The 26515-nt window shown below is 35.0% G+C and overlaps 1 protein-coding gene across 1 annotated transcript in view; it reads right to left on the reverse strand.

The window, feature by feature from the left end:
- Positions 1 to 26263, reverse strand: part of VWDE (von Willebrand factor D and EGF domains) — a 69550-nt gene extending 43287 nt beyond the window's left edge. Inside the window, exons 1-7 of the mRNA XM_070615781.1 lie at positions 25990 to 26263; positions 16431 to 16615; positions 12686 to 12917; positions 7265 to 7330; positions 3842 to 4089; positions 3184 to 3273; positions 1483 to 1627 (exon numbers count right to left, since the gene is read on the reverse strand). Of these exons, the coding sequence (XP_070471882.1) occupies positions 1483 to 1627; positions 3184 to 3273; positions 3842 to 4089; positions 7265 to 7330; positions 12686 to 12917; positions 16431 to 16615; positions 25990 to 26056 (1033 nt within the window). The 5' untranslated portion in view covers positions 26057 to 26263. The remainder of the gene's footprint in view (positions 1 to 1482; positions 1628 to 3183; positions 3274 to 3841; positions 4090 to 7264; positions 7331 to 12685; positions 12918 to 16430; positions 16616 to 25989) is intronic.
- Between the last annotated feature and the right edge of the window lie 252 nt (positions 26264 to 26515).

Consider the following 26515-nt stretch of genomic DNA (forward strand, 5'->3'; position numbering starts at 1 on the left):
AGACAAATTATAAGAATATACTGTACTAAAAGTTACCACAGATCTTAGCACGTGATTTTTTTTCTTTCCTTATTTAGTTGAAAACTTTCATCTTTTCACTTAAAGGAAGCACTTTATAGCTTCTCTTTGATATATCCAAATTGCCAGCATCACTGCTCTTCCACTTTGGGGCCATTATTGAGTAAAATAGGGGTTCCTTGAACATAAACACTGCAATATCACAACAGTCAATCTGATAACAGAGATGGTCACTAACTGACTAATGGGCCAGTAGCATACACAGCATGGATCCACTAGAAAAGGGAGGATTCACATCCTGGTCAGGACAAAGTGGGATGGTGCGAGATTTTATCACACTGCTCAGAAGGGTGTGCAATTTAAACCTTATGAATTGTTTATATCTGGAATTTTCCATTTAATATTTTTGGGCCAAGGTTGACCAGGGTAACTGAAACCATGGAAACTGAAACTGCGGAGAAGAGGTGGCTATTGTATCTCTTACATGACTTGGTCTCTACATCAGAGGATTAACAGGGAAAGAAAGAACCCAATCAACTCAATCACTGCTATACATGCTTTGTTCTTTCATATTCTATCTTGTTCTGTGGGATCTCTCTCTATATATGGCTGTGACAGTGATATATATGCTGCCGTGCATGATACAATCTATAAAGTTAGTAATTAATTAGAATAATTTTTTTTTTTTGAGGAAGATCAGCCCTGAGCTAACATCTGCTGCTAATCCTTCTCCTTTTGCTGAGGAAGACTGGCCCTGAGCTCACATTCATGCCTATCTTCCTCTGCTTTATATGTGGGACGCCTACCACAGCATGGCTTGCCAAGCGGTGCCATGTCTTCACCCAGGATTCGAACTGGCGAACCCTGGGCCGCCGAAGCGGAACGTGTGAACTTAACTGCTGCACCAACGGGCCGGCCTCAGAAATAGAAGAATTTTAAAACTAAAGATCTCAAACGTAAGCTTACATTTAGGAGAGAAGTGCAAAGAATGCATTATGAGATCCACGTTGCATAAGCTTGAACTTTGAGCATAACTTATCACACCTCCCTCATTAGGAATGATTTGGAAAATCATAAAGAGCAGCTTGTCCCTCAATCTCTGAAAACAGAGCAAAGAGAAGAATAAGTATAAGGGTGAGGAGAAGAAGGAGAAGAAAAAAGGAGGAAGAAGAGGAGGAAAAAGAGGAGGAGGAGAAAGAAGATGTCAGGGAGGAGATTGTTCAATATTGTTGCTTTGTAAAATTATGCTTCAAGCCCAGGAGAGATAAATGTGGATTACAATGTAGATTGCGTTGGAAATCATAAATTTGCCCCAGTATTATTACTACGATTGAGCTATAGTTTGATAGAAACATGCAACATAACTAAATATGAGTATACTCCAGTGATATTTTCTAGAAGAAAAAAAAGCTTTAGTTATTATTTGAAGTCTAATAATAAAATTACATGAATTTAGTATATTACCTTGATCAACAGTTTTCAGTTTTAATGAGATTTTGCATTCCTGATCAAGCTCACTGAATTCAGAGCAAACAATCGGAATTGTGCTCTCTATCCTCAACTGGTATTCTTTCCCATCTTCTGATATAGTGCTCAATTCAGGTTGTAACTGGTATAAGAAAATACAGAGAGCAGTTAGGTAAAGACAGAATTTATTTCTAAGATAGAATAATTTTGAAAGGGCATTTTTCTCAGCAGTTCCTATTTTGCTAAATGAGCTGGTAGTAAGAACTTAAGCACTGGAGTTTTGAATTAAACAAGATCAATTAAATCCAAACCCTGAAAAATATCAGCAACACACAGAAGAGTACATGGAGTTTCCTCTGCTCTGAGCTTAGGGCACAATTCGGTTCCCCAACTGTTAGGCAGTCTGGGGGGAGGCTGCCTTAGTGATTCTAGTTCCATGGCAGGCTAGAGAATGAAGGAGACGGAACGATCCCCATATTCTTCCATTCTTTGCTAATACTTACTGACACGTCAATGGAAGAGACTATTCTTAGGGATTACTATCTTCCCTAATATAAATTAGAAATCTAAGTTTTAAAACATAAATCAAAATGTTGTCGCCTGAAACATCTCAACCTTCTGCTTATTTCTCAGCCTCTGCTTCCCACAGCTGGATTTACAGAGTACTGAAATCTGGGACTGGTCCTATGCCAGTTCACAGCCCAATCCTTTTTTTGAGGCAGGAAGTTTTTACTCAGTCTCAGTTCTTGGCTAGCTCTCAAAATAGATATTTCTTAGCACTGAATTTTCTCCATTAGCCCAGTCAGAAACAGTCCCTGGGGGCTGACCACTAGCCCTGATGTCTGCTGAGTTCTTACCAACGTGCATCCAAAGGTCCTGTGCTTCCAAGATCTGAGCTCTGCTTCCCCTCCCACTGGGATTGTGCTACTCTGACAACTTAGTTCACTCTTCTCACTCCTTTCCCTGGTCCCTATTGTGTATAAACGGACTTTATGCAGGAACAGGCTTTGTCCTGGTTCTGAGTTCTATTCTCACAATCTATCGAGTATCCCATCTTCTCCTTGAACTAGAGATGAGTCCAGGTGAAACTCCAGTCCCGTGGCTGAGACCTCAGAAGGTGCACAGCGCTTGCCTGCCTAGCCCTCTTGGTACCGCTCCTACTCCTCCCACCACTCCGGATTCCCTGTCACCTCTGCTCGTCTCCTGGAGTAGCTCCTCAGTTCTTGGACCCTGGTACTACGAGGATGGTCACAGATATTGCCTTGTTTAGCGAGCTCAATCTTTGCAGTCCGTAAAGCCCAGATTTCTGGGTTAATTCTACTCTAGTCAGAGGCCCTAGCACTTGACCTGGTACCTGTCTTCCAAAGTGCATAACTACTAAAAACTGATACTCCTTTATTTATACGATGGAGTGAATTATGGGAACTTTAGAATAAAGAATAAAGAACTTTTGCTTTATTTTAATTTGAGCTACTTCTGAAAAAAAATGCAAGTATATTCAAATTTTAGTTCATTAATAGGGGCCCTCAAACTTTGTTGTGCCTTAGAATTATTTGGGTTATTTTTTCAAAAATACAGACTCTTGGGTCTCAACATTCAGTCTGTGATGAAGTCCTGGACCCAGCATCCACAGATCACAGTATGAGAAGCACAGTTCCAGAGGAATAATCTTTTTGATCCATCCCCAGTGCTACATACCTTAATGCCTGCAAAAAATTCTTGGCTTTCGATGGCTAAACTTTGTACATGTGGTTCCTCCAAGAAAAAGACAGAGGCACTACAGAATACCTATGAATACAGTTAATAATTAATTATTTAGTAATAAAATTATGGAGGAAATATATGTAAATTATTGTATTTAAGTACTTGATTTTAATTTTTGGCAGATAGTGCATAAGAGATAATCAAAAACTAATTTAAAAATTTGCTTGAAAATTGAGGAAAAGTCCATCATTATAAAATACTTATTCAAATCCCAACATAAAGTGTTGTAGACTTTGTATTTAAAGATGTATTTAAAAGTGGATAAGTGATATCATCATTGATAAATTTAAATAGTTTTTCTAAAATAAAAGCATATCATTTTCAAACCAGAAAGGGAGATAGAGTTATAAAGATTCATTGATAATAATCAACGAACTGCTAAAAGAAGATACTCATATATAGTCACGAAGATTACTGTCTCATCCAATTATTACTGGAGTTGGCACAACTGCCAAGGAAAAAATAAAAAGAAAAACATTAGTGCTTTATATTCTGGGGATGAAAATATTTTTTTAGGATGTGTTAAAAAATCCACTTTTGAAAATTAATACATTCATGAAAGGAAAGAAAACCCAGTTGTTTTTGAACATACCCTGTCTCCAAGTCTGAGATTTATGCCATCCAGTTCTAACAGAGAGAATGCCTGAACTGTGGTCTCTCGCTTCAGCTCCTCTTTGACTTCTTGAGAAGAAAGTCTAGACCAAGCTATGAGAAATCCCACAGAGTTGTTTGTAGGGGAAACGTCAAAAGCACACCTGCAGAAAAGCCTGGACTCAATCAGCTCCACCACAACCTGTGGCCGTCCTGGAGCGGGTGGTGGCAATGAGGCAGACAGCTGACCTGATGGGAGAAGAGGCATAATTTGTAACTGCGCCTCTTAAAGAACGGAGACTGGCTATGGGAAAAGTTTATGAATATTGTATTTCAGAGATTAAATTTAGGAAAAATAAAATATACTTAGAAAAATAATTATTCTCTTACAATCAGCAAAGTAGCACATTCTTATTTTGACCCATAATCACAGAGCTATTGAAAGCAGAGAAATTTATCAGCTTATCAAGCTTTTATTAATGTACATGGAATATGCCTACCCTTGAAAAGTCTAGCTCTTCAATATAAAAGTAAATGACCCTTTTGTAAGCAATTATCCTTTCTAGAAGATGGAACAAACAAGCTAAATTAAGGTTTTCTACATTATAATTTCTTGTTATAAAGGAAAATAGTCACTATAGTGTAAAGTCAAATGACTTACTATTTTACTCATAATTTCCTCTTATAACTCAGCTCGTCATTACTCTGCATTGAAAGAGCTGTTCGTTACAGGAGTGATTAAACAATCTCAGTGAACTATACCAAGTGTTAAACTATAGCCTTATCCTTTTCATTTTTCTGAGGTTAAAAATGTTTGAAGTTTCCTCTAGGAATTCAGAAAGATTTTACAATTTTTAGCTCTGGGCCTTTGCAAGATTAGATCTGGGGATCTAAAATGTTTTTACATGAGTTTTGATTTATTTTGTCCTATTTTAGAAAAGAGAAAAATATCTGAGCAATAAATTTTAAAGTAAGATTTTTAAAAATGTCCTAAAACAGAAAAATATTTTTTCTATGATATACATGGTAATTTTATGATAATCATGAAATTAATTTTTCAGTCCTGTCATGTGGATTTTGGAAAGTTCTGACAGACCTTATTCTAAATGTGAAGGGGAGAAAAACCTTATGTACTTTCAGGTATTTTAAAGTGTTATTTTGTTAGATATCAGATTGCAAAATCCCAATAACATTAATTGTTATAAATAATAACAAAATTAATTAATTAAAAATTAATTAAAATTAGTTAAAAATTGAACATTAATAAATAATAAAATTAATTGTTTTCAAATTAATCTAAGTAACAGTTATTTTGCCAAATATGTTAAACATTATACACGGATTTGAAGGAAATAATAGACTACTTTTGAGTATATATTGATTTTTGAAAAATTATATATCTGAGTAAAAGTTTCCTCTCAAATAAAATAGGAAAAAGAAGCTGACTTCATTTCCAAACAGGGAAGAACTCTGTGGAAATGATTATAGCCATGTACTGCATCAGGACACTTCAGTCAATGACAGGCCACATATACGGCAGTGGTCCCATGAGATTAGTACCATATAGCCCTGGTGTGTGGTAGGCTGAACCATCTAGGCTTGTGTAAGTGCACTCCATGACGGTCACACAACGACGAAATCGCCTAAGGGTGCACCCCTCAGAATGCATCCCTGTCGTTAAGCGACGCTTGACTGTATTAGGAATAAGAGATGACAAATGACTGAAAGGAAAATAACTCATGAAAATTAAAATTTTTGAATCAATATTTTAAGTGCTGTCAGTTGATCATTGCTCACAACAATGTAGATCAAAGAAAATTTATTAAAATGTACTTAAAGAAAAAGGTTTCAAAAACGACAGATAAATTATTTATGCTTGACAAGCAAAATTATTATCCCTTTGTCAATTCTAATATTAGTATATGCTGTTAATGCATTCTCCATTTTTTCCTGAAGCTTTATCTGTTGACTTTTGACTCAATATTTTCATTCAAGTGTTACTTCCCAAATTGTGTATAATTTTGCATAGCAATTTTTCCAATTAATTGCATAAACATTCTGAATAGCATGACAAATAGCTTAAATTTATCATTTATTCAAGGGCAAAAAGGGTTTTATTATATTATTTGAGTTATAAAGAAAATCCAAAACTACTATGCAGAATAGCCAAACAATTATACTTCATGGTTAATGTTATTATTATTAGGGATATTATTTTATTCTCTTAAGAACTTAAATCACAGGGTCTAATTGAACTGAGACTTTCAGATAAAATAATACTTTATTTCAAGAATAATGGAAAAATGGGCTGGAAAATCCATTTACAACTGAATAAGGCATAGAAAAGCAACTCAGAGTGATTTATTTGAGGATTATAATAGTACTTTTTCAAGACAAAGCAAATTAATTTTAAGAATTGATATTTAATACTATATGATCTCTCTTGATTTGTTTTATGTCGTCATCATTTGTTTCACCATTAAAAACATCTTTGTTATTTATATTAATTATATGTCAACAATCACTCATTCATTTAGAATATCACCACATCATCAATATATTTGGCCATCAGCCTCCACAAAAAGGCTAATGTTTCAATAAATAATTTTAATTTCTACCCATTGTTTAGGTAGACATTGTAAATTTTATCAGACAATCTATTTAGAGTTATTCATTTTAAGAAGTATTATGGTGGGGGGTTTCTTAATATTTGAAATAACTTCAAGAAATTTTACTAAGTTAGAAAATGAAAAATACAGAATCAAATGAGAAGAAAAATTGTGAGCATCATTAACAGTTTTGGTACTTATCTTTCAAGATTTATTTGGTACAAATGCAGTCATTCCTAGAAAGCAAATTTGAGATTGTGTTGTACAATCTGATTTCTTAGCTACAATATACCGTGGATATTTACTAATGTCAAAGAATGTATTCTTGTATTTTATTTAATATTGTTTATAGAATATTTTCTTATATGGCTGCATAAAAATATTGACTCAATCAGTAGTTACTGGATATTTGCAACTTATTGTTTTCATATTATTAGAAAAGTGCTGTTATAAATATTGAACTTGCACACAAAATTATTTCTCTAGCTAGATTTTTGGAAGTGGAATTGCTAGAAAAAAATATATGTGAATATTTAGGAATTGAGATATATTGCCAAATTTTCTTATAAAAAGATCCTACCAACATACACACATGTCTGTAGGATATGAACATGCTCCACTTTCCATACCTTTGCCAACTCCGAGACTATTTCTTAAAGGCATGATAAAGTGACTTTTATTTTTGATATCCACTAGACTGGAGCATTGACAAATATTAACATAATTCAACATCTACAGTAAGTCACAGAACATAAAAACCTGTTGAAATTATTAGTTTATAAATACATCATTAAAAAGTAAAATGTGATACTTACGAACACAGTTACCGCCAATTTCAATTTCGTCAGGACCACACGGGTGTAATTTTGCATCAGAAATGGCTGAGAAGGTTAAGGTTTGTATATTTATTCAACTGAGCATAAAGATACACACACACACACACACACACACACACATATAGTGTTTGAGATGACAATTCTTCGGAGAGCATGTTTTAATAGAGTAAGACAACTTTTTCTTATTTTTTTCATAATAAAGTTTTTCCCTTTTAAGGAGAGGTCAAATGGAGATAATTTGAGACTATATTTTGAAACAATTATAGCTTTCATATCTTGTTTTCTAAATTTTACTCTGAATTATTAAGTAATGAAACATTATAAGCTCCAGAAATTTATACAGCAGTTGGTTTGGTACCCCTTCCTTGGGAATTGCCTCCCTCATAATCGTGCACAGGATTACAGAAATGAGTCAACAGCTGTCGTGGTAATACTTACAACCCAATGCCAAACTCAGTTCCTTGGAGCAAGGGTAACTACCTGAACAAAGACAGGCTCATCAGATTGCTTCCTGGAAGAATTTAGAATTTAAACTGAGAGATGAGGAGTTGAAAGCTGAGTCCAGTTAACCATGGAGCTTTCCAGGAATGACTACAAGCTCCTGTTACCAAGATCATGGGAGCTGCTCTATTGCCCACACCTTCTGAGGCCTTCTCTATTTAACTCTTCCTCAAATTCAATGACACATCCTCAAATCCTTAGAGTTGATAATTTTTTTTAACATTATTTCTACTTGTTTTCTGTTATTTGCAACCCAAACTAATGATCTGAGTTATTTTTTTATTTTGCATTTTGATCAGCCCCTATAATTGGTATTTTTAGATGAAATTTTCATTCTTCATTGCTAATATAAAGAAATACAAACGATTTTTATCTATTGATCTTTTTTCTTTGAGTATTGCTAAACTCTATAGCTCCAGTAGCTATTTTGTAGATTCCATTGGATTTCCTAAAAAGATGATCATGTCATATGTATTTATATACATGAGGAATATTGTTCCATAGTTTTCTTTTCTTGTAAAGTCTATGGCGAGATTTAGTTTCAGAATAATACTGACCTCAGAGAAGTTTAGAATCAGTCCTTCCTCTTCATTGTTCTGGAAGAGTTATGGAAAATTGGTATTATTTTCTCCTTAAATCTTTGGAAGAACTCCCAAGCCATCTGGGCGTGGGTTTTTTCTTTTGTTTTGTTTGTGGGATAGATTTTAATCAGAAGTACAATTCCTTTAATAGCTATATGGCCATTGAGGTTATCTATTTATTTTGAGTGAGCTTTGGTTTTTGTGTATTTCAAGAAATTTGTCTGCTCCATTTGTCAAATGTCTTGGCAGAATTATTCACAAAAATCCTTTTTTTATTCTTGTAACATCTGTAGAATCTGTAGTTGTATCATCTTGCTTATTTCTGATATTGCTAATTTCTTTCTTATCTTTTTTACTGATAGAATTGTCTAGAGAATGAGTAATTTTATTGAATTTCTCAAAGAACCAGCTTTTGATTTTCTCGCGTTTTCTGTTTCATTGATTTTCACTCTGATCATTATTTTCTTTTGTCTGCTTACTCTGGGTCTCATTTGTCCTTCTTCTTTTAGTCTCTTAATGTATAAACTGCATTCTTTAATTTTTGACTTTTCTTGTTTTCCAATATAGATGTTCAGTGGATTTTTCTTTTAATTAACTTCAAACTTTTTCTAATATTCTTATTTCCTTAATTTAGGGCCCAGAATGTGATCTATCTTGATAAGTGTTTCATGCGCACTTGCAAAGAATATGGATTATTCTATCATTTTGTGGAATCTTTTCTAAACGCCATTTAGATCAAATTGGTTGATAGAGTTTTTCTAATCTCCTCCATTTTTTGCCATTTTTTTTTCTACACGCTCAATTATTGACAGACGGGTGTTAATCTCCAAGATAAATCGTAGATTTGCCTATTTCTTCTTGAAGATCTGTAAGTTTTGCTTCACGCATTTTGAATCTCTGGTGTTAGGTACATAAATATTTAGAATTGTTATGTCCTGTTGTTGAATTGACCACTTTTTCACTAGGAAACGACCCTTGTTTTTTCAGGTAACACTCTTTGTTCTATAATCTACTTTGTCTAATATTAATATAGCCACTCCAGATTTCTTGTGACTTGTGTTACCTAGGTATATCTTTTTTTTTATCCTTATCCTTTCAACCTCATTTTTCTTTATATTTAAAGTGGATTTTTCTGGGCAGCCTACAGTTGGGTCTTACTTTTTTATCCAATCTGACAATTTCTGACTTCCATTTGGGGTGATTAGACCGTATATATTTAACGTGATTATTGATATGGCAGGGTTTAAATCTACCATGTTGCTGTTTTTTATTTGTCCCATTGGCACTTTTCACTTTTTCCTGCATCTCTAAAAAAATGAGTATACTTTATGATTCCATTTTATCTCTCTTGTTGGCTGACTAGCTACAATATTTGGTTTCTTTTTTAGTGGGTGCTATAGGGTTTATAGTATACACCCTTAACTTCTCATAGCCTACTTTCAATTGATATGATGCCTTTTCATGTATAGCATAAGGATTTAACTACCTTTCTAACTAGAAATACGGAAAATGTAAAAAGTATTTTTTCCATAGATTCTTCCAAATAAATAAAATATATAAATCTTTTTGTTTGAATGGCATTGATTACAAATATCATCTTGAATTAATGTTTCATTTCTTATTTGGCTTCTAGGGTCTCAAAAGGTAGATAAATTGTATGAAAATGATGTATGAATTATAAAAAAGCAGAACATTGTCATGAGAATATATTAGAGTGAAAATATTTTTCTTTAATTTTTGCTGTTTTGAAGATTTTTAAGCTAAATGTAACTGACTCTTGCCTACCCAATAGCCATAGGGGTGCTATTGGTTGGGGCAGAAATATGTCCATGCAAAAACCTACATTTCACAGGCTGCTTTTGAAGATAGAGACAAGTCAGAGAATTCTTCTGAAGTAGTTGTGATAAGGCTTTTTCCAAATTTCCTTGAAAGGGGTAAGTTTCAGTTAGTACAAGCCCTTTTCAACTCTTTTGTTTCCCCTTTTATGCTGTCTAAAATGCAGATAAAAGGCTAAAACTAGACCTTCATCCTGTCACCACAAAGGAAAAGCCTAGAGACTCACAGAGACCTAAGCTTGACATTGTAATGTGGCCAAATCACCATCAGCAGCAAACATCTGCTCCAGATTCTTGGTAAGCAAGAAAAAGAAACTCTTAAGTGGATTAAGTGACTTGTTTTTATTTGCTATCCATGAAGTCCAAATCAAGTCTAAATGGTATTTCAAGGTAATCTTTTATTGGCAAATCAGAGAGGATAATTCTCGTGTATGTCTGAATAATAACTTATACATTAAGAGTAAAAACTAACAATCATCTCCTAGAAATTCCCTTTTCCTAAAACCGGTAGGAAGACTTGAATATGGAGAATGAGAGAAATAATTTTGAATATTCAAGCTTGAGAAATTGAGTGGCAGATAATGATATTAACAAAAGAGGAAATGTATTTTAAGTTTTAAGGGTATGTCATGAAAATGAAAATTTTAAATACTGAATGTTTAAATTCAACGTACTGAACAATAATAACATTTCTGTTGAAGTGATTATTTAGATTTTATGGTATTCTCTGGTGTAGAAGTTTTGTTTTCATTTTTAAGAGTTGTCAATATTTCTTAAACTTAATGTAGATAAATTGTTGGTTTCTTCCATTGAAACACCTACAGAATTTTCCACAAATCTTTGGTAATATTATTTGAAATTTCATAAAACTTAACTATTTTCTTATGGCAAGAGTATTAAGAAATACTAAAAAGATATTTTTCAAAATCTCTCATCTTGGCCACTCGATGAAGCTGATGCATCTCTCTGGATTCCTCCTTTCCAGTGAATGACACTAGCTCTATTAACTGAGCAGATGCTGTCCTTCATTATTGAACATACTGCTTTTCAGCCAGGTTTAGCTGGCCAGCAGCTGCATATGAAATGTGAAGATTTACTGGCTAACTCTCTCAGGATAATTCTCCAAAGACTTCTCAATGCACAGAAAATAAAATGCAGAGCTCCATAAATATTAGGCCCTGTTGCCCTTCCAAACCATGTCTTGATATGCTGTCCCTCACTCACTGAGATCCAACATCGCTATCCTGTTTTCCATCTTGTGAGCACACCACACTCTTATTGCCTGAAGGCTATATTCAGATTTCACCAGTTTTCCACTAACGTTCTTTTCTGTTGCAGTATCCAATCCAGGATACCATCACATTGCATTATTCATGTTTCCTTAGTCTTTTCCAATCTGGCACATTTTCTCACTCTTTCATGTTTTTTCATGATTTTGACACTTTTCAAGAGTACTGTTCAAATATTTTGTAGAATGTTTCTCAGTTTGGGTCTATGTGAATTTTCTCATGATTATACTCGGGTTATGGCCTTGGGGGAAGAATACCATAATGGAGAACTGCATCTTACTGCATGTTATCAGTAGGTCCATGATATCAACATAGATTGTCACTGGTGAGGTTAACCCTGATCACTTGATTAATGTAGTGTCTGCTTGGTTTCTCCACTGTAAAATCACTACATTCTCCTTTCTATACACTGTTATTTGGAAGCAAGTGACTAAGCATAGCCCACAAGCAAAATGAAGGAAGTTAAGCTCCATCTTCCAGGTAGGGTAGTAGCTGCAAATATTTGCAATTCTTCTTTAAGAAAGGTCTGTCTCCTTTCCTCCATTTATTTATTTCACCAATCACGTCTTTATATAGTAGGGACTCATAGATGTTTATCTTATCCTTTGGGTCATAACAAGTTTATTTTTATATATTGTCTGAGGTATTCCACTAGAATGTAAGCTCCACGAGGGAAGAGATTCCATTTGTCTTATTCATCACCATAACCCCAAGGCCTACAATAATTCCTGGCACAAAATAAACATTCAATAAATATTGGTGAATGAAAGATGTAATAAGATCATGAAATAATCATGAATAATATCATGAATAATATCATGAAAGACATACGCTTTCATGATAACTTTTACTCACCATCCTTCATCCTTTAATTGAAAAGGGCGAAGGGGCATAAGGAGATCAAAGAATTTTTAGCACAATCATCATGGTCAGTGGAGAAATGACAAGAAATCTGCTTTGATACTTACATATCAACAAATATTTTTGAGGATTTTAAGATCTTGACAAAGAATCCTAAACAAATCTAGCAAATTAAAACCAGAAATTTAGCTTCACCCTAGCAATAATGGTAGACCAAGTCTCTTACTGACATTTGCATTAGCTCAACACAACCCATCCAGAGAATGACACAAACACACCAACACACACAGTTCCATGATTAGCAGTTCATGTGTGCCACTCATGTTTTCTTACCTTCTGCACAATATCCCATACATCCCTGAGTGGGTTGTAGTAAGTACACAAAAAATGCTCCACAGTTTCTTACAGACACTGGGATTTGAAAAAGACAACAGTCTTTTGTAGTGCTAAACAAAAACTGCCATGTGGCACAAGCTGTCAGTTGCTTAACCTCTCCAGGGGAAGGTAGTGTTTCTGAATCTCTCAGAGACAGCCAAATGGGGGCCTGCGTTCCACAGTGGTTCATCTTTTGCATGAGAGAAAACAAAAATTGAAAACCCAATTTATTTTCATACAAGGTAGATAAATCAACTTTGCATTTTCTTCTAAACAACCTTTATAACATTTTTAAAAAATCGAATATACTATACTATATAAGATATATGCTAATATACTGTACTATATATAAAAGAAAAAGTAACTTTTTGGAATACTAAATTTAAGGCAGGTTTCTCATAAATAATATAATCTTATTTGATTTAAATACCTTTATTCCATTTGTATCATAAACAAGAGAAATTCATTATATAACTTACTAAAATAGCTGATACATTCTAAGACAAGATAAGTCAATTTGAAGTCATCTTAATACAGAGCACAAAGATAAACTGATCTTGGAGGTTTCTTGAAAAATTGCTGGATATACTATATGTAAGAAGTGAATGCATAGTTCAGGAGGCATCAAATATCAAGGAAGAAGGAAAGGATTGTTCAAAGTCTAGACGCAATTATTTGTTGGCAATTTGGGAAAAAATGAAGTTAAAGCTTCATTTGAAGCCAATTACCAAAATCATTTCCAGACAGAAAATGGAATTAAGTAGAAAACTATCCCAGGAAAAATAAGAAACTATATGTAATTTGGGAAGGACCAAGGCACTTACTAAGTTCATGACTTTGGGCAAGGCACCGGTCTTTCACTTTTGTACTAGGTGGATTGTAGTACCTACATCTATACCTCACTGTGGTGAGGTATAAATGAAATAATGGACATAACACAACCTCTACATAGCAATGACTCAATAATCATTAGCCACATTATAACTCTTAATATTATTATTATTTCCATGTTTAAAAGCAATGGAAAAATCATAAAGGAAAACATTGATAGTTATGTTTAAATAATAATTTTTAAAATATAAGACAAGAGTTAAATAAGGAGAAAATTGTTAATAGCATTATATTTAGTATATTGTTTATTATTCTTTCAATATTATATTTCTTATTTTATTTTAACCATGTGATATTATCCATTGAAAAACTAGAAGATCACAAGTGGGCAAAATACACAAACACATAATTCACAGAAGGAATACAGATACCTAATGAATACATGAGAATATTCAGTATTAGAAAGAGTATTTTTATCTACTGCTACTAGAATGAAAAATTAGCATTACATTTTTTTTTTAAAAAACTTAGCTATATGTATCAAAAACCTCAAAAAGACATTAACTTTCACTAATTTCCTTATAAAAATCAATCTTACTAAATACAAATAAAATATAACGATTTATATGCATATTTGCTAAATGCAGAATTACTTATTATTACAAAAGCCTGAAGGTGAACACATGTGGCACTAGTTAAATAAATATGGTCTATACATATAACAGAATATTATTTTCAAAACTGATATTGAAGAATTTTTTAATAACATATGCAAATGCTAATGCTATAACTGAAAAAGGCATGTTATGCAATTGAACATACAGCATGAACCTTATAAAACAATATAAATAAAAGAGAACAATAGCAAAATTTTAATGGCAGTATAACTGTGCGGATGTTTTATGAATAAGTGTTATTCTATCACTTGTCCTTTCCTTATTTTCTAAGTTTTCTATAATGTACTTACTTGCTAGTATCATAAACAAAAATTTATTTAAACAGACTTGTTTAATCCTGTAGAGTGAACGAAAATTCTATGGATTCTTCGGTTGAATGCTCTAAAGTCTTGGTTCAAGAAAGGAATGAGAGTAAGGACAAGGAACACTTCCCCATGGGGCGCAGAATGACCACGTGTTAGTGCACCTCCAGGAAAAGAGCCAGGAAATCAGTTCACCATCACATTTGTACGAGGTTCTAGAATCAGTTATAGTTAATTTAGCCGAAAGAAAAGAACACAAATATTTAAGGATGTAATGAATTTCCTCAAATTTCACTTTTAAATTCTGATTTTTTTTTTAGTTTATCACAAATGAAATGTCACAAAAGTGTCAAACAAAAAGGAGAAAATAAGGCAGCAACAATGTCACGACTTAAAATTAAACATAAAATTTAGATAGCTTTCCTGAGTTTTTTTACATTACATGCTTAAAAGAGAAAATTTTCAGCTTCTGTGTAATTCACAAAATGTGGGTAATAATAAAGAAAATGAGCCTTCTATTTAATACTGACAGGAACTGAAGCACTTAAAATACACAGTATTTTACTGTTTGCAGGTTATTTGTGGTTAAGTACATGAGTCCTGAAGAATGACTGCCTGTGACAAAATCCTGGCTGTTTGACCTGAGAGATTGATGACTCTAGGAGCGTTACACCTAAGAATAAATATATGTGTCCTGAACTGTATGATAGAAATAATGACGATAGACCGTATTCTAGAGTTGTTGTAAAAATTATATAGGATACTGTAGCTAAAATCACTTCATGGACTACATGAGCATAACATTAACTTTTATTATTATTATTAAAAGGGGAACATAGGAATACTCTTTGGACTGAATCAATCTTGATACTGTGGGGGATCAGGATTGGCCACCCAATGTGTGTCTTTGGCTTGATTATTTTCAAGGACAAGAGACTCTGAAAGAAACTTTGACCTTCCCCATAACTGCCTGAAAGAACTTAAGGACAGGCCATTACCATAGATAACTCTGGATATCGGTTGACTGGGAGGGTCCTTGCTAAGCCCATTTTTATCAAAGTTCTGTCTACCAAACAATCACTTTTCCAACTCCATGTGAATTGCCTTCCTCCTCTTTGAAGTCCCAAATCATTACCCCCAACATCCTCCTTTTTCTTGAGCTAAAGATAGTATTAAAGATGGTGGGATTTGGCCATTCTGGCGAGTTACTTAGTTGTCCTGGGTTTCTCCCACGTATATGTCTTATTAAACTTTGTTTGATTTTGTCCTGTTAGTCTATCTATGTCAATTTAATTCTTAGACCAGCCAGAAGGACCTAGAGGGTAGAGGAATTGTCTTCCTCCCCTACAATACAAAATTAAAATAATATTTCGGCATGAGTAATAAATTGGTTGTGTGAAATGTGAAACAAAACAGGGTCACTTATGTGTAAGGGCTTTAAAATGGAACCAAGAAGCCATTAAGGAAATGAATCTAATGCATATTCTCAGTGGGCAGAACATGAGCTTTTGAACTGAGTGACGCTGCAAGAAACCTGCTGTGGTCACAGTGATACACTTTTCCCTGCCTCTAGCTAGCCTTAGCAATCAATTAAGTTTAGTGAAGTTTAGGGAAGACTAGCTTTCTGCGCCAACCCCAATTAGCTTTCTTTATGATGCAATTCTCTCTTTTTTGCCTTTAAAAACCCCTGCCTCTTAGTCCCCAGTGGGACACTATTTGGGTTGCTACCCAAATCTGTGTACCCCAAATTACAATTCTTTGATCCCAAAATAAATGCCTCCCTGCTTCTCATTTTGGCTCTTTATTTTTAGTGTAACAGTAGTAACAAGATTCAATCCTCATATGAAAAACTACATAAGAAAAAGCACAGGTAGTTCTTAGTGTCTGAAATACCTCAACACATTTGGTTGGCATCTCAGCAGGTCTGTCAAAGATGAGAAATCGATACCATCCGGGAGGAAGGGAGTGGTCACATATCAGGTCTTGCAAGGCTGACTGCTGGAGGTGCAATGAGTCAAAATGGACACTTCTATAAGGGTTCTGAAGAAACTGGTGTCCCCCAGGAGAGCACTCCTGAGCTAGGATGGAAAGATAGGTATCTTTATGCATCTGTTTTTGTCCTTAACATAGTTCAGTCCTCAATCAAAATTAATTCACAAAACAAAAATAAAGCAAATAAACCTGCAATTGCACATAAAAAAGACCTGAAATATCAGTCTCTCAATAAGTCAAAGGTGACTTAACTTGCATTTTCCATAAATACAATAAACCAATTAGCAAACTCTTTAGAATGTATTTTTGGGGTACTTCAGCTTCAAGAGCTTTATTTTCACTTAATTTGGACAAGCAATATTGCTGATTGCTGTTGAATTAAGATTTGTTTAATTCTACCAACTGAAGTCCCAGGCCCTAAAAGTATTCCTCTTGGGAATGGTCCTCCAGATTTGAATGCCCTTATTGACCTTCCATGACCTGCTTTCTTCCACAGTAACCAGGTGCCCCCAAATCTCATCTCTGTCTGCCAGGTCCTGGAATGCAACAAACAACAAATCTTTTCATTCCAATCTAATTTTTATAAAATGCCCTCCTACTGAAGTTTCCGGCATTCTTTAGCGCAGGAAAAAATATAAAGTTTTCAAAGTTTTTCCTTTTTTTTTTAAAGATAAAGTATTGAAGTCCCTTTTTATTACTAAGCACAGGAAAAGGAATGAGGTAGAGGGGAATAGTTTTTAAGCAAAAATAAGAAAAGACCATGGGGAAAAAAAGGATTTCTGTAGTTTCAGAAAGAGTTTCTGGAAAAAGGAACACATTTCCTGAGCAGCAGTTGCCCTGGAAGATGCTTTTTCTGTCAAACCTAACGAGACAGAACGTAAAGTTCCTCTTCTCAGCATGAAGAGAGAAGAGAAGAGGAGGCAATGAAAGCAGTCATCCTAGAAATACAACTCTTGTTTGAGGCTTCTGTACTCCCAAATAAGAAGAAACACAATGAACTGTCTTTATTTGGGTACCAAAGTATCTTGTTGATACAGTAGGTAGAAAATCTCTAAATATTAGACATTATATTTATTGTGTCGACAAAAATAATCCATAACCAATCTGTAAATGAAAATTTGGGTGAGTTTATTCAGAGCTGAAATCTGAGGACCATGGCCCGGGGCCTTTCTTCCCAAAGGAAGAAAGGGCACCAAAGAAATGAGGTGTACAGAGTGGTTATATACCCCCAAAGAGGGTGCTTTACATATGATTGAAATGTCCCTCCCACAATAGTCACAAGATTGCCCTGTCAGCACAGCACTCGATGGACACAGCAGGTAGTGGGTCTGCTATCTTGGTGGGCGTAGCAGGAGGCAAGTCTATTGTCTCGAGCTGGGCGGTCACAGGTGAGCGCAGCAAGCAGTTTCTAGCCTAAGGAAAGATGCTTAATCCTTAAGGAGACGCCAACTTTGGGAGGGGGAGGGAAGTTTCACCTTTATCTCAAGGGCCTTTGCTCTTGCCATAGGGAATCTCTACAGCAGATATACAATGCATGCTCAATGGCCTCGGTCAGGCCCTTTTGGAAAGACAAGGTCAGGCCGAATTAGGTTTATAACAAATGGCTTCCTCATATTCTCCAATATATCCTATTGCTTGCCATTTTTATTTGTCAATTGAAGGAAAACAACTATAGTAAAGATAATATCTATGAAATACAAATGTAGAAGAAAAAATTCAATCATAACTAACGTAACTCACTGTGGAAAAATTTATCTAACTGAACAAAGCTCTCAAACATTTATCACATAATTTTAGGTTACAGAAGTGTTTATAAGCCAAAATTAATTCCTGAACTCAGATTAATAAGGGGCACAATAGAGATATTAATTTGCAAGTTGATCTCACAAGCGTAGCTTACAAAAATTGTCACTATGATAATTTTCTTTTTGATTTTTATTTTGTTGTTCGTAGATACAGCAATTAAACAGCACAAAAGGTATTGTTTTGCAAGATAAAAGATGTTCCGAAAGAATATTTTTTTAGCAAAAGATTTTAGGAGTGACCACAAAAGGTTCTTCTTCCTTCTATCTCTTGCTCCTCCAGTTTTAAATTTCCCAGGAAGAATTTAACCCAAACGGCTCTTGTGACTTTGACAATCTCAATCTGTCAGCCCTAGATAAATATTTTATAAAATGTGTGTGGATAGAAATCAGGTGATGTGCTATCATTTCATCTAATTTGAAATCACTCTAAGATTCTGTCAATACCAGAATATTACATCTGTTTGGAAACAAAGGAAAATATTTGAAAAGAGGTTACTAGTGAGGTTTGCATGAACTATTGAAATGTTTTCTCTGATCTCCTCCCTGAAACAGAATTTTGTCTTGGGAGAAAAGTCAACAACGCCATGTTTCCTCTGTGCAGTATTTCTCCTTCCTAAGTGCTTCTGCACTTCTCACATTTCCTCTGATTTTGCTGCTTTGAATAATTGTTTTCTAATCCAAAGCTAAAGATGTAATGAATTTAGCAAAGTGTGACATCAACAAGACTAAAGAAGTACATAATATTTAGACAGAAATTTTTATTTAGTTTATTTTTATTTAATATTTATTTTAGAGGAAAAATTTTAATTACATATATAATTAATAATAGCTCCTATTTTGTATCAGTGATTTCACAATTGTTTTTCCAAAAATCTACTTGCATTTTTTAAAATACTCAAGCCGTATGTAGAAAATTTAAAATTTAATTGGCAATGAGAAAGTTACACTTTTAAAAACTTCACATTACAACCTTAACTCCAGAAAGCAGGACACAGTTAACTAAGTGAGAATTATAAGGATGGTTTGGGCTCCTATCTATGAATTTGGAGGCTTAGCTCTTCAAATACTAATACAGTTTACCTTATATCTACAAACAAAACTAGGAAGACATTTGCATATTCCATCATTATGTATCTATTATTTATAAATTGACACATTCTCCCAAGGTATGTGAAATCTAAGTATTGCAGATTCTATTTTATACTACCTAGCTTCTTTAAATTCTGTTGGGAAGAAGACAGAATAAATAGAAATGCAAATTTTAGTGTATATTTTATATGTACTTTTGAGGGAAAAAGTTATATTGGAAGTTTGCTAGAAAGCTCTGCACATCCCTCATATCATGAAATTGACTGATGGGTGATTTGTTTCCTTGTTTAATACAATGACTAAAACTAGAATTCTTTAAGATTCATAACTGGCAACACAAACATGTTAAGACACTAAATACAGCATTGTACTTTTAACAAATGGATATGCATAATGCCTGAAGACAGGCACTTCCTAATATCTAACTTGGTAACTATAAAACTTTTGGTCTACTGCCCTATCTATAGGAATTTAAATTTCATGAATTTTGAAAAATATTATAACTTCCCCAAGACATGGGAAAGAGAAAAATCACTTTTGAACTCCAAATTCAATGAGACATTCAAAATAAGATAATGGGTTCTCCAGCAACACAAAAGGCTGAAAAGCAAAGTAAAATAGAGAATGATTAGTTTGCTAAATCTCTTTGCCATCCTTTTATCAAGAGGCAAAAACAGAATGCTTCTTGAAGAGAATATAAATGATTAAAAGTAAAACGATGGAAAATGACATATCATGCAAACAGCAACCACAAGAAAACTGTATTGGCTACATTAATATCAGATCAAAAAACTTAAAAAAAATGTTATCAGAGATAAGGAGAGACATTTTATTATGATAAAAGTTTCAATCCATAAGGAAGATATTCAATTATATACATATGTACACCTAATAACAGAGCACCAAAACACATCAAGCAAAATCTGACAGAAATGAAGGGAAAAAATACACACTTCAACGACAGTAGTTGGTAACTTCAATACTCCATTTCAATATGAATAGAAAAATAGGCAGAAGATCAACAAGTAAATAGAGACTAGAACAACACTACAAACCAACCTGACCCAACAGACATCTATAGAACATTTCTCCCAACAACATCAGCATATAAATTCTTCTGAGGTGCACACAGAACATTCACCAAGATAGACCACACACTAGACTATAAAACAAATCTAAGTAAATTTAAGAAGATGGAAATCAAACAAAGTATGTTCTCTGACCACAATGGCATTAAATTGTAAATCAATAACAGAAATAAATTTAAGAAACTTATACATATATGGAAAATAAGCAAACTAGATAAACAATGGGTCAAAGAAGAAATAAAAAGGGAAATGAGAAAATACTTTGAGAAGAATTAAAGATACAATATACCAAAATTTATGGGATGCTGCAAAGTACTGCTCAGCAGGAAATTTATAGATATAAATGACTATATCAGAAAAGAAAAAGATTTCAACATAATAAACTAACCTTGCACCTATAGACACTGGAAAATGAAGTGCATGTTAAATCTAAAGGAAGCAGAGGGAAGGAAATGTTAAAGATTAGAAATGAAAATGAAAATAGAAAAACAACAGAGAAAAATCAAGAAAACCAAAAGCTGGTTCTCTGAAAAAAATCAACAAAATTGGCATATATCTAATTAGATTTACTGAGAAAAAAAGAGAGAAGATTCAAATTACTGGAATCAGACACGAAATAGGAGCCACCACTACAGATCTTAAGGAAAACTACCACAGTTGTATGCCAATAAATTAGATAACTTAGATGAGATTGACAAGTTCCTTAAAAAGATACAAACTACAAAACTGACCCAAGAAGAAATAAATAATCCAAATAGATTTATACCATGTAAAAAGATTGAATTAGTAATTTAAAAAAACACCTATAAAGAAAAGGCCAGGTCCAGATTGGCATCAATGCTGAATCCTACCAAATATTTAAAGAATAATACCAATTATTCACAAACATTTGCAAAAAGCAGAAAAGGATGGAACACTTCCAGACTCGTTTTATGAGCCCAGTATTACTCTGATACCAAAGTCAGATATCACAAGAAAAGAAGACTATAGACCAATATATCTTTGGAATGTGGATGCAAAAATCCTCAGCAGGGGCCAGCCTAGTGGTGTAGTAATTAAGTTTGCACACTCTGCCCCAGGTTCGCAGCTTCAGATCCCAGGCACAGACCTACAAGCTGCTCAAAGCCATGCTGTGGTAGCAGCCCATATACAAAATAGAGGAAGACTGGCATAGATGTTAGCTCAGCGACAATCTTCCTCAAGCATAAAGAGGAAGATTGGCAAAAAATGTTAGCTCAGGGACAATCTTCCTCACCAAAAAAAGAAAGAAAGAAAGAAAGAAAGAAAGAGAGAGAGAGAGAAAGAGAGAGAGAGAAAGAGAACAAATGTTAGCTCAGGGACAATCTTCCTCACCAAAAAAAGAAAGAAAGAGAGAGAGAGAGAGAGAAAGAGAGAGAGAGAGAGAAAGAAAGAAAGAAAGAGAGAGAGAAAGAGGGAGAGAGAGAGAGATAGAGAGAGAGAGAAAGAGAGAGAGAGAAAGAAAGAGAGAAAGAAAGAAAGAAAATCCTCAGCAAAATACTAGCAAATGAATCCAGAAATATAGACAAAGAATTATAAACCATGACCAAGTGGGATTGACCAAGTGGGATTTATCCTAGGAATATAAGATTGATTTTAACATCCGAAAATGAATTAATGTAATACATCATATTAATAAATAAAAAACAAAATCCACATGCTTATCTCAATAAACATGGAAAAAGTATTTGAAAAAATCTAACATCCTTTTATGGTTAAAACACTCAACAAACTAGGACTACAAGGAAACTTTCTCAACCTGAAAAGGGAGTCTACAAAAGAAACCCCACAGCTTATAGCATAGATGATGAAGAAAGACGAGATTCTTTCCCAAAAGATCAGAAACAAGACAATAATGTCCACTCTCACCACTTCTATTTAACATGTACTCTATGTTCTAGTAAGGACAACTATGCAAGACAAATAAATAAAAGCTATCCAGATTGGAAAGGAAGAATTAAAACTATTTCTATTCCTAGATGACATGATCTTGTATGTGGAAAATCCTAAGGAATCCATTACAAAAAAAAAAAAACCCAAAAAACAACTATTAGAACAAGTGCACAAGTTCAGTAAGGTTTCAGGGTACAAAATCAACATACAAAAACCAATTATATTCTCATACATGTGCAATGAATAGTCTGAAAAGAAAATTAAGAAAACAATTCCATTTCTAATAGATTCAAAAGAACAAAATACTTAGGGATAAATTTAACAAAAGAAGTACAAAAATTCTATTCTGAATATCACAAAACATTGTTGAAAGAAACTAAAGATCTAAGTAAATGAAAATACACCCATGTTGATGGGCCAGGAGACAATGTAGCTGCGACGGCAATACTCCCCAAACTGAACGCAGACCCTCACGGTCCCTATCAGAGCACCACCTGAGTCCACTGCAGGAACTGACGAACTAATCCTAACATTCATATGAAATTTCAGTGGACCAAGAATAGCTAAAACCGCCTCCAAAAAGAACAAAATAGGACTCATATTTCCCCATTTCAAAATTTACCACAAAGCAACAGTAATCAAGACAGTGTGGTGCTGACATAAGGACAGACATATAGATCTAGGAATAGAATTGAGAGTGCAGAAATAAACCTGTGTATCTATAGTTTTCAACTGAGTTTTGATAAGAGCGCCAAGACCATTCAATGGGGAGAGGACAGTCTTTTCAGCAAATGGTGCTGGGAACATGGATAGCCACGTGCAAAAGAAGAAAGTTGGACCCTTACCTTAAGCCATAGCAAAAATTAACTCAAAATGGATCAAAGACCAAAATACAAGAGCTAAAAATATAAAAACCTTAAAAAACACCATTGGGGTAATCTTCATACTTTAGATTTGGCAATGGAGTACAAGATATGACAACACAAAGCAAAAGCAACAAAAAAAAGATAAAGAAATTGGACTTTAGTGAAATTAAAAACTTCTGTGCTTCAAAAGACACTATCAAGAAAGTGAAGACAATCCACAGCATGGGAGAAAATAATTGCAAATCACATATCTGATAAGAGAATTGTATCTAGAATATACAAATAACTCACACATTTCAATAATAAAAATATTAAAAATTGGCAAAGGATCTGAGTAGATGTTTCTCCAATGTCCAATAAATAGATGAAAAAAATGCTTAACATCATTAGCCACCAGGGAAATGCAAATCCAACTGCAACGAGATGTCACTTCACATCCACTAGGATGGCTAGAGTCAAAATCTCAGACGATAACAAGCGGTGACAAGGATGTGCATAAATTGGAGCCCTCATCCACTGCTGCAGGAATATAAAACAGTGCAGCCTTTTGGAAAACATTCTGGCAGTTCCTCAAATGGTTAAATGTAAAGTTACCATATGATCCAGTAGCTCCATTCCTAGGTATACGCCCAAGAGAAACAAAAACCTGTGTCCAACAAAAACTTGTACCTGGATGTTTATAGCAGCATTATTTATAATGGCCAAAAAGTGTCAACAACCCAAATGTTCATCAAGTGATGAATGGACATACAAAACATGGTGTATTCTTACAATAGAATATTGTTCTACCCCAAAAAGGGATGAAGTACTGATACACACTACAACATGGGTGAACCCTCAAAACATTACGCTGAGTAAAAGAAGTCAGTCATAAATGACCTTATATTATATGGTTCTATTTATACAAAATATCCAGAATAGACACATCTATGGAGCAGAAAGCAGATTAGTGACTGCTTGCAGTTGGGAAGGTGGGGAGGGTGAAGGCGGCTATAGGGAGAGAATATCTAGAATATAGCATTTCTTTCTGAGATGATAAAAATGTTCTAAAATTGACTGTAGCAATGGTTGCACATATTTGTGAATATACAAAAAGCCATAGACCACTATACACTGTAATAAACCAATGCACACAGTAAATGAGTGATTTATACGGTATATGAACAATATCTTCATAAAGCAGTTTGAAAAAAGTCCTATTTTCCATTTATCTCCCCTTTTATCATTACTGTATTAAACATAAAGAAGCTATAAACTTTACCATAACTTGAGCTTAGAATCTGGTAAGGGTTAATATTTGCCTTCAGTAGAGACTACAATACTTTTATTTTTTTCCTTCTTCTTCTCCCCTAAACCCCCCAGTACACAGTTGTATATTCTGATTGTAGGTTCTGCTGGCTCTGCTATGTGGGACGTCACCTCAGCATGGCTTGATGAACAGTGCTAAGTCCGCACTCAGGATCCAAACCAGTGAAACCCTGTGCCACTGAAGCAGAGCCCCAGAACTTAACCACTGTGCCAGGGGGCCGACTCCTACAAAGCTATTACGTAGAGGCAAGAAGGGGTTATGGGATCTACAGTAAACATTGAAGCAAATTCCTTTATAAATATTGGTAATTCTTCCGGAAATATGTTGTCTAACTGTAATAAATGCACATCTAATATATTACATGTATTTTTAACAGTTCTTCATGAAGATCTAGTAAATGTGTAAACAAACCAAAGAAGTCATAGACCAATGATAGCTTGCTAAGGTGTATCATTTCAGGAAATAACTTACTTGCGTTCTAATATTCTTTTCACAGTTTTACATGGGAGAATGCTTGCTCCCTCTCCCTTTTTTACGAGCAAACTTACCTTAGTAAAATAGATTAAGATCAACAAGATAATAAGACAAAATTATACCCTAAATAGTTACAAATTTTGCACAGAATTTCTTTTTCAAGCTGCAGACAGTTTACACAGATCAGATTTATTTCTGAAAAACATAAGGAAACTTACAATATAAGAACAAGTCACCTTTCATTTAACGTTCCTACCTGTATGAACACAAAAGCAATCAGGAAGGGCTAATGAACGTTGTTTTGTTTTAACTTCACTATATTTTAAACTATGTTTCCTTTGTCGTGGATTAAAGAAGTGGAAGGGGCCCCATTCTCTCCAGAGAGATCTCTTTTATGGTAGCAAAAGTGATTCTATCAGATTACGAAAAACATACACAAAACTTATCTTACTAATTTAGTGTAGGGATAAAATGTTCATCAATTTATTATTTCCGGGGGTGGGTGGGAGTAGGGTAGAAATCAGGCAGTTTGAACCTGACTTCTTTTCCGATAATTCGGATCCACTTGCCGCTAGGACTTCTGGCAGATTCAGCAAAAGTTTCTTACAGTAAATTAAAGGGACCTTAAGGAGCAGGACGTCAGCAGGAAACAAACAAAAGAACAAAAACAGGACCGAGGGTCTTGGAGCAGGAGACGAGGAGACAAGAGCCCATGCGCAAACGAAAACTGAAGAGCGGCAAGGCTGTAAAAAGACTATTTCAAAAACAGCGGTAGGACGGGGCGGAGGTCGGTCACGGACAGTATCAAATGCGGCCATTTAGATGCACAGAGATGCACCACGTGTCATCCGGGAAGTCAGCTCCCCTCTCCCAAAGACCCAAGTGGCGCCCCTGCACTCTCATCCCCCAGTGCCCTACCTGGCCGACCTTCCCCCGGGGCCAGGAGCAGCAGTGACAGCGCCAGCACCCAGACTCCGCCAGGCATCGCTGCCGCCGCGGGTGGGGACGAAGGCGTCGTAGAGCCCGGCCGCGGGTACAAGGAGGATGGGACCACAGCAGCCCCTCAGCCCTCCTATCACAGGACTCTCTCTGTCTCTGCCTGCCGGGTCTTCAGGGTCGCCGCGCGTCCGCCCTCTGGGGCGCAGCTGGTTTTTCCACAGACTGCCGCGCGAGCCTGGTGACTCCTCCCTCCTAACCCCGCCCGCCTGCCGGAAAGCCACGCCCACCTATCCCAGGAGATCGCCGTGAGCCCTGCGAGTCCAGGCTGCGGCCTCGCCACTTTGGATGTCAACTGCAGTCGCACATCCAAGGGACAAGCTCCCAGGATATACTTTGACGTCTCAATCTCGCTGTCCAAACAGAAGGTTTAGGAAAATTTGGTAATCCTAGAAACTGCTTAGATGGCCCTCCAGTAAAAGAAGCCTAGGAAGAGGCAGCCAGCGCC

This window comes from Equus przewalskii, chromosome 4 (genome assembly GCF_037783145.1).
Source record: "Equus przewalskii isolate Varuska chromosome 4, EquPr2, whole genome shotgun sequence".
Taxonomy (NCBI): Eukaryota; Metazoa; Chordata; class Mammalia; order Perissodactyla; family Equidae; genus Equus; species Equus przewalskii.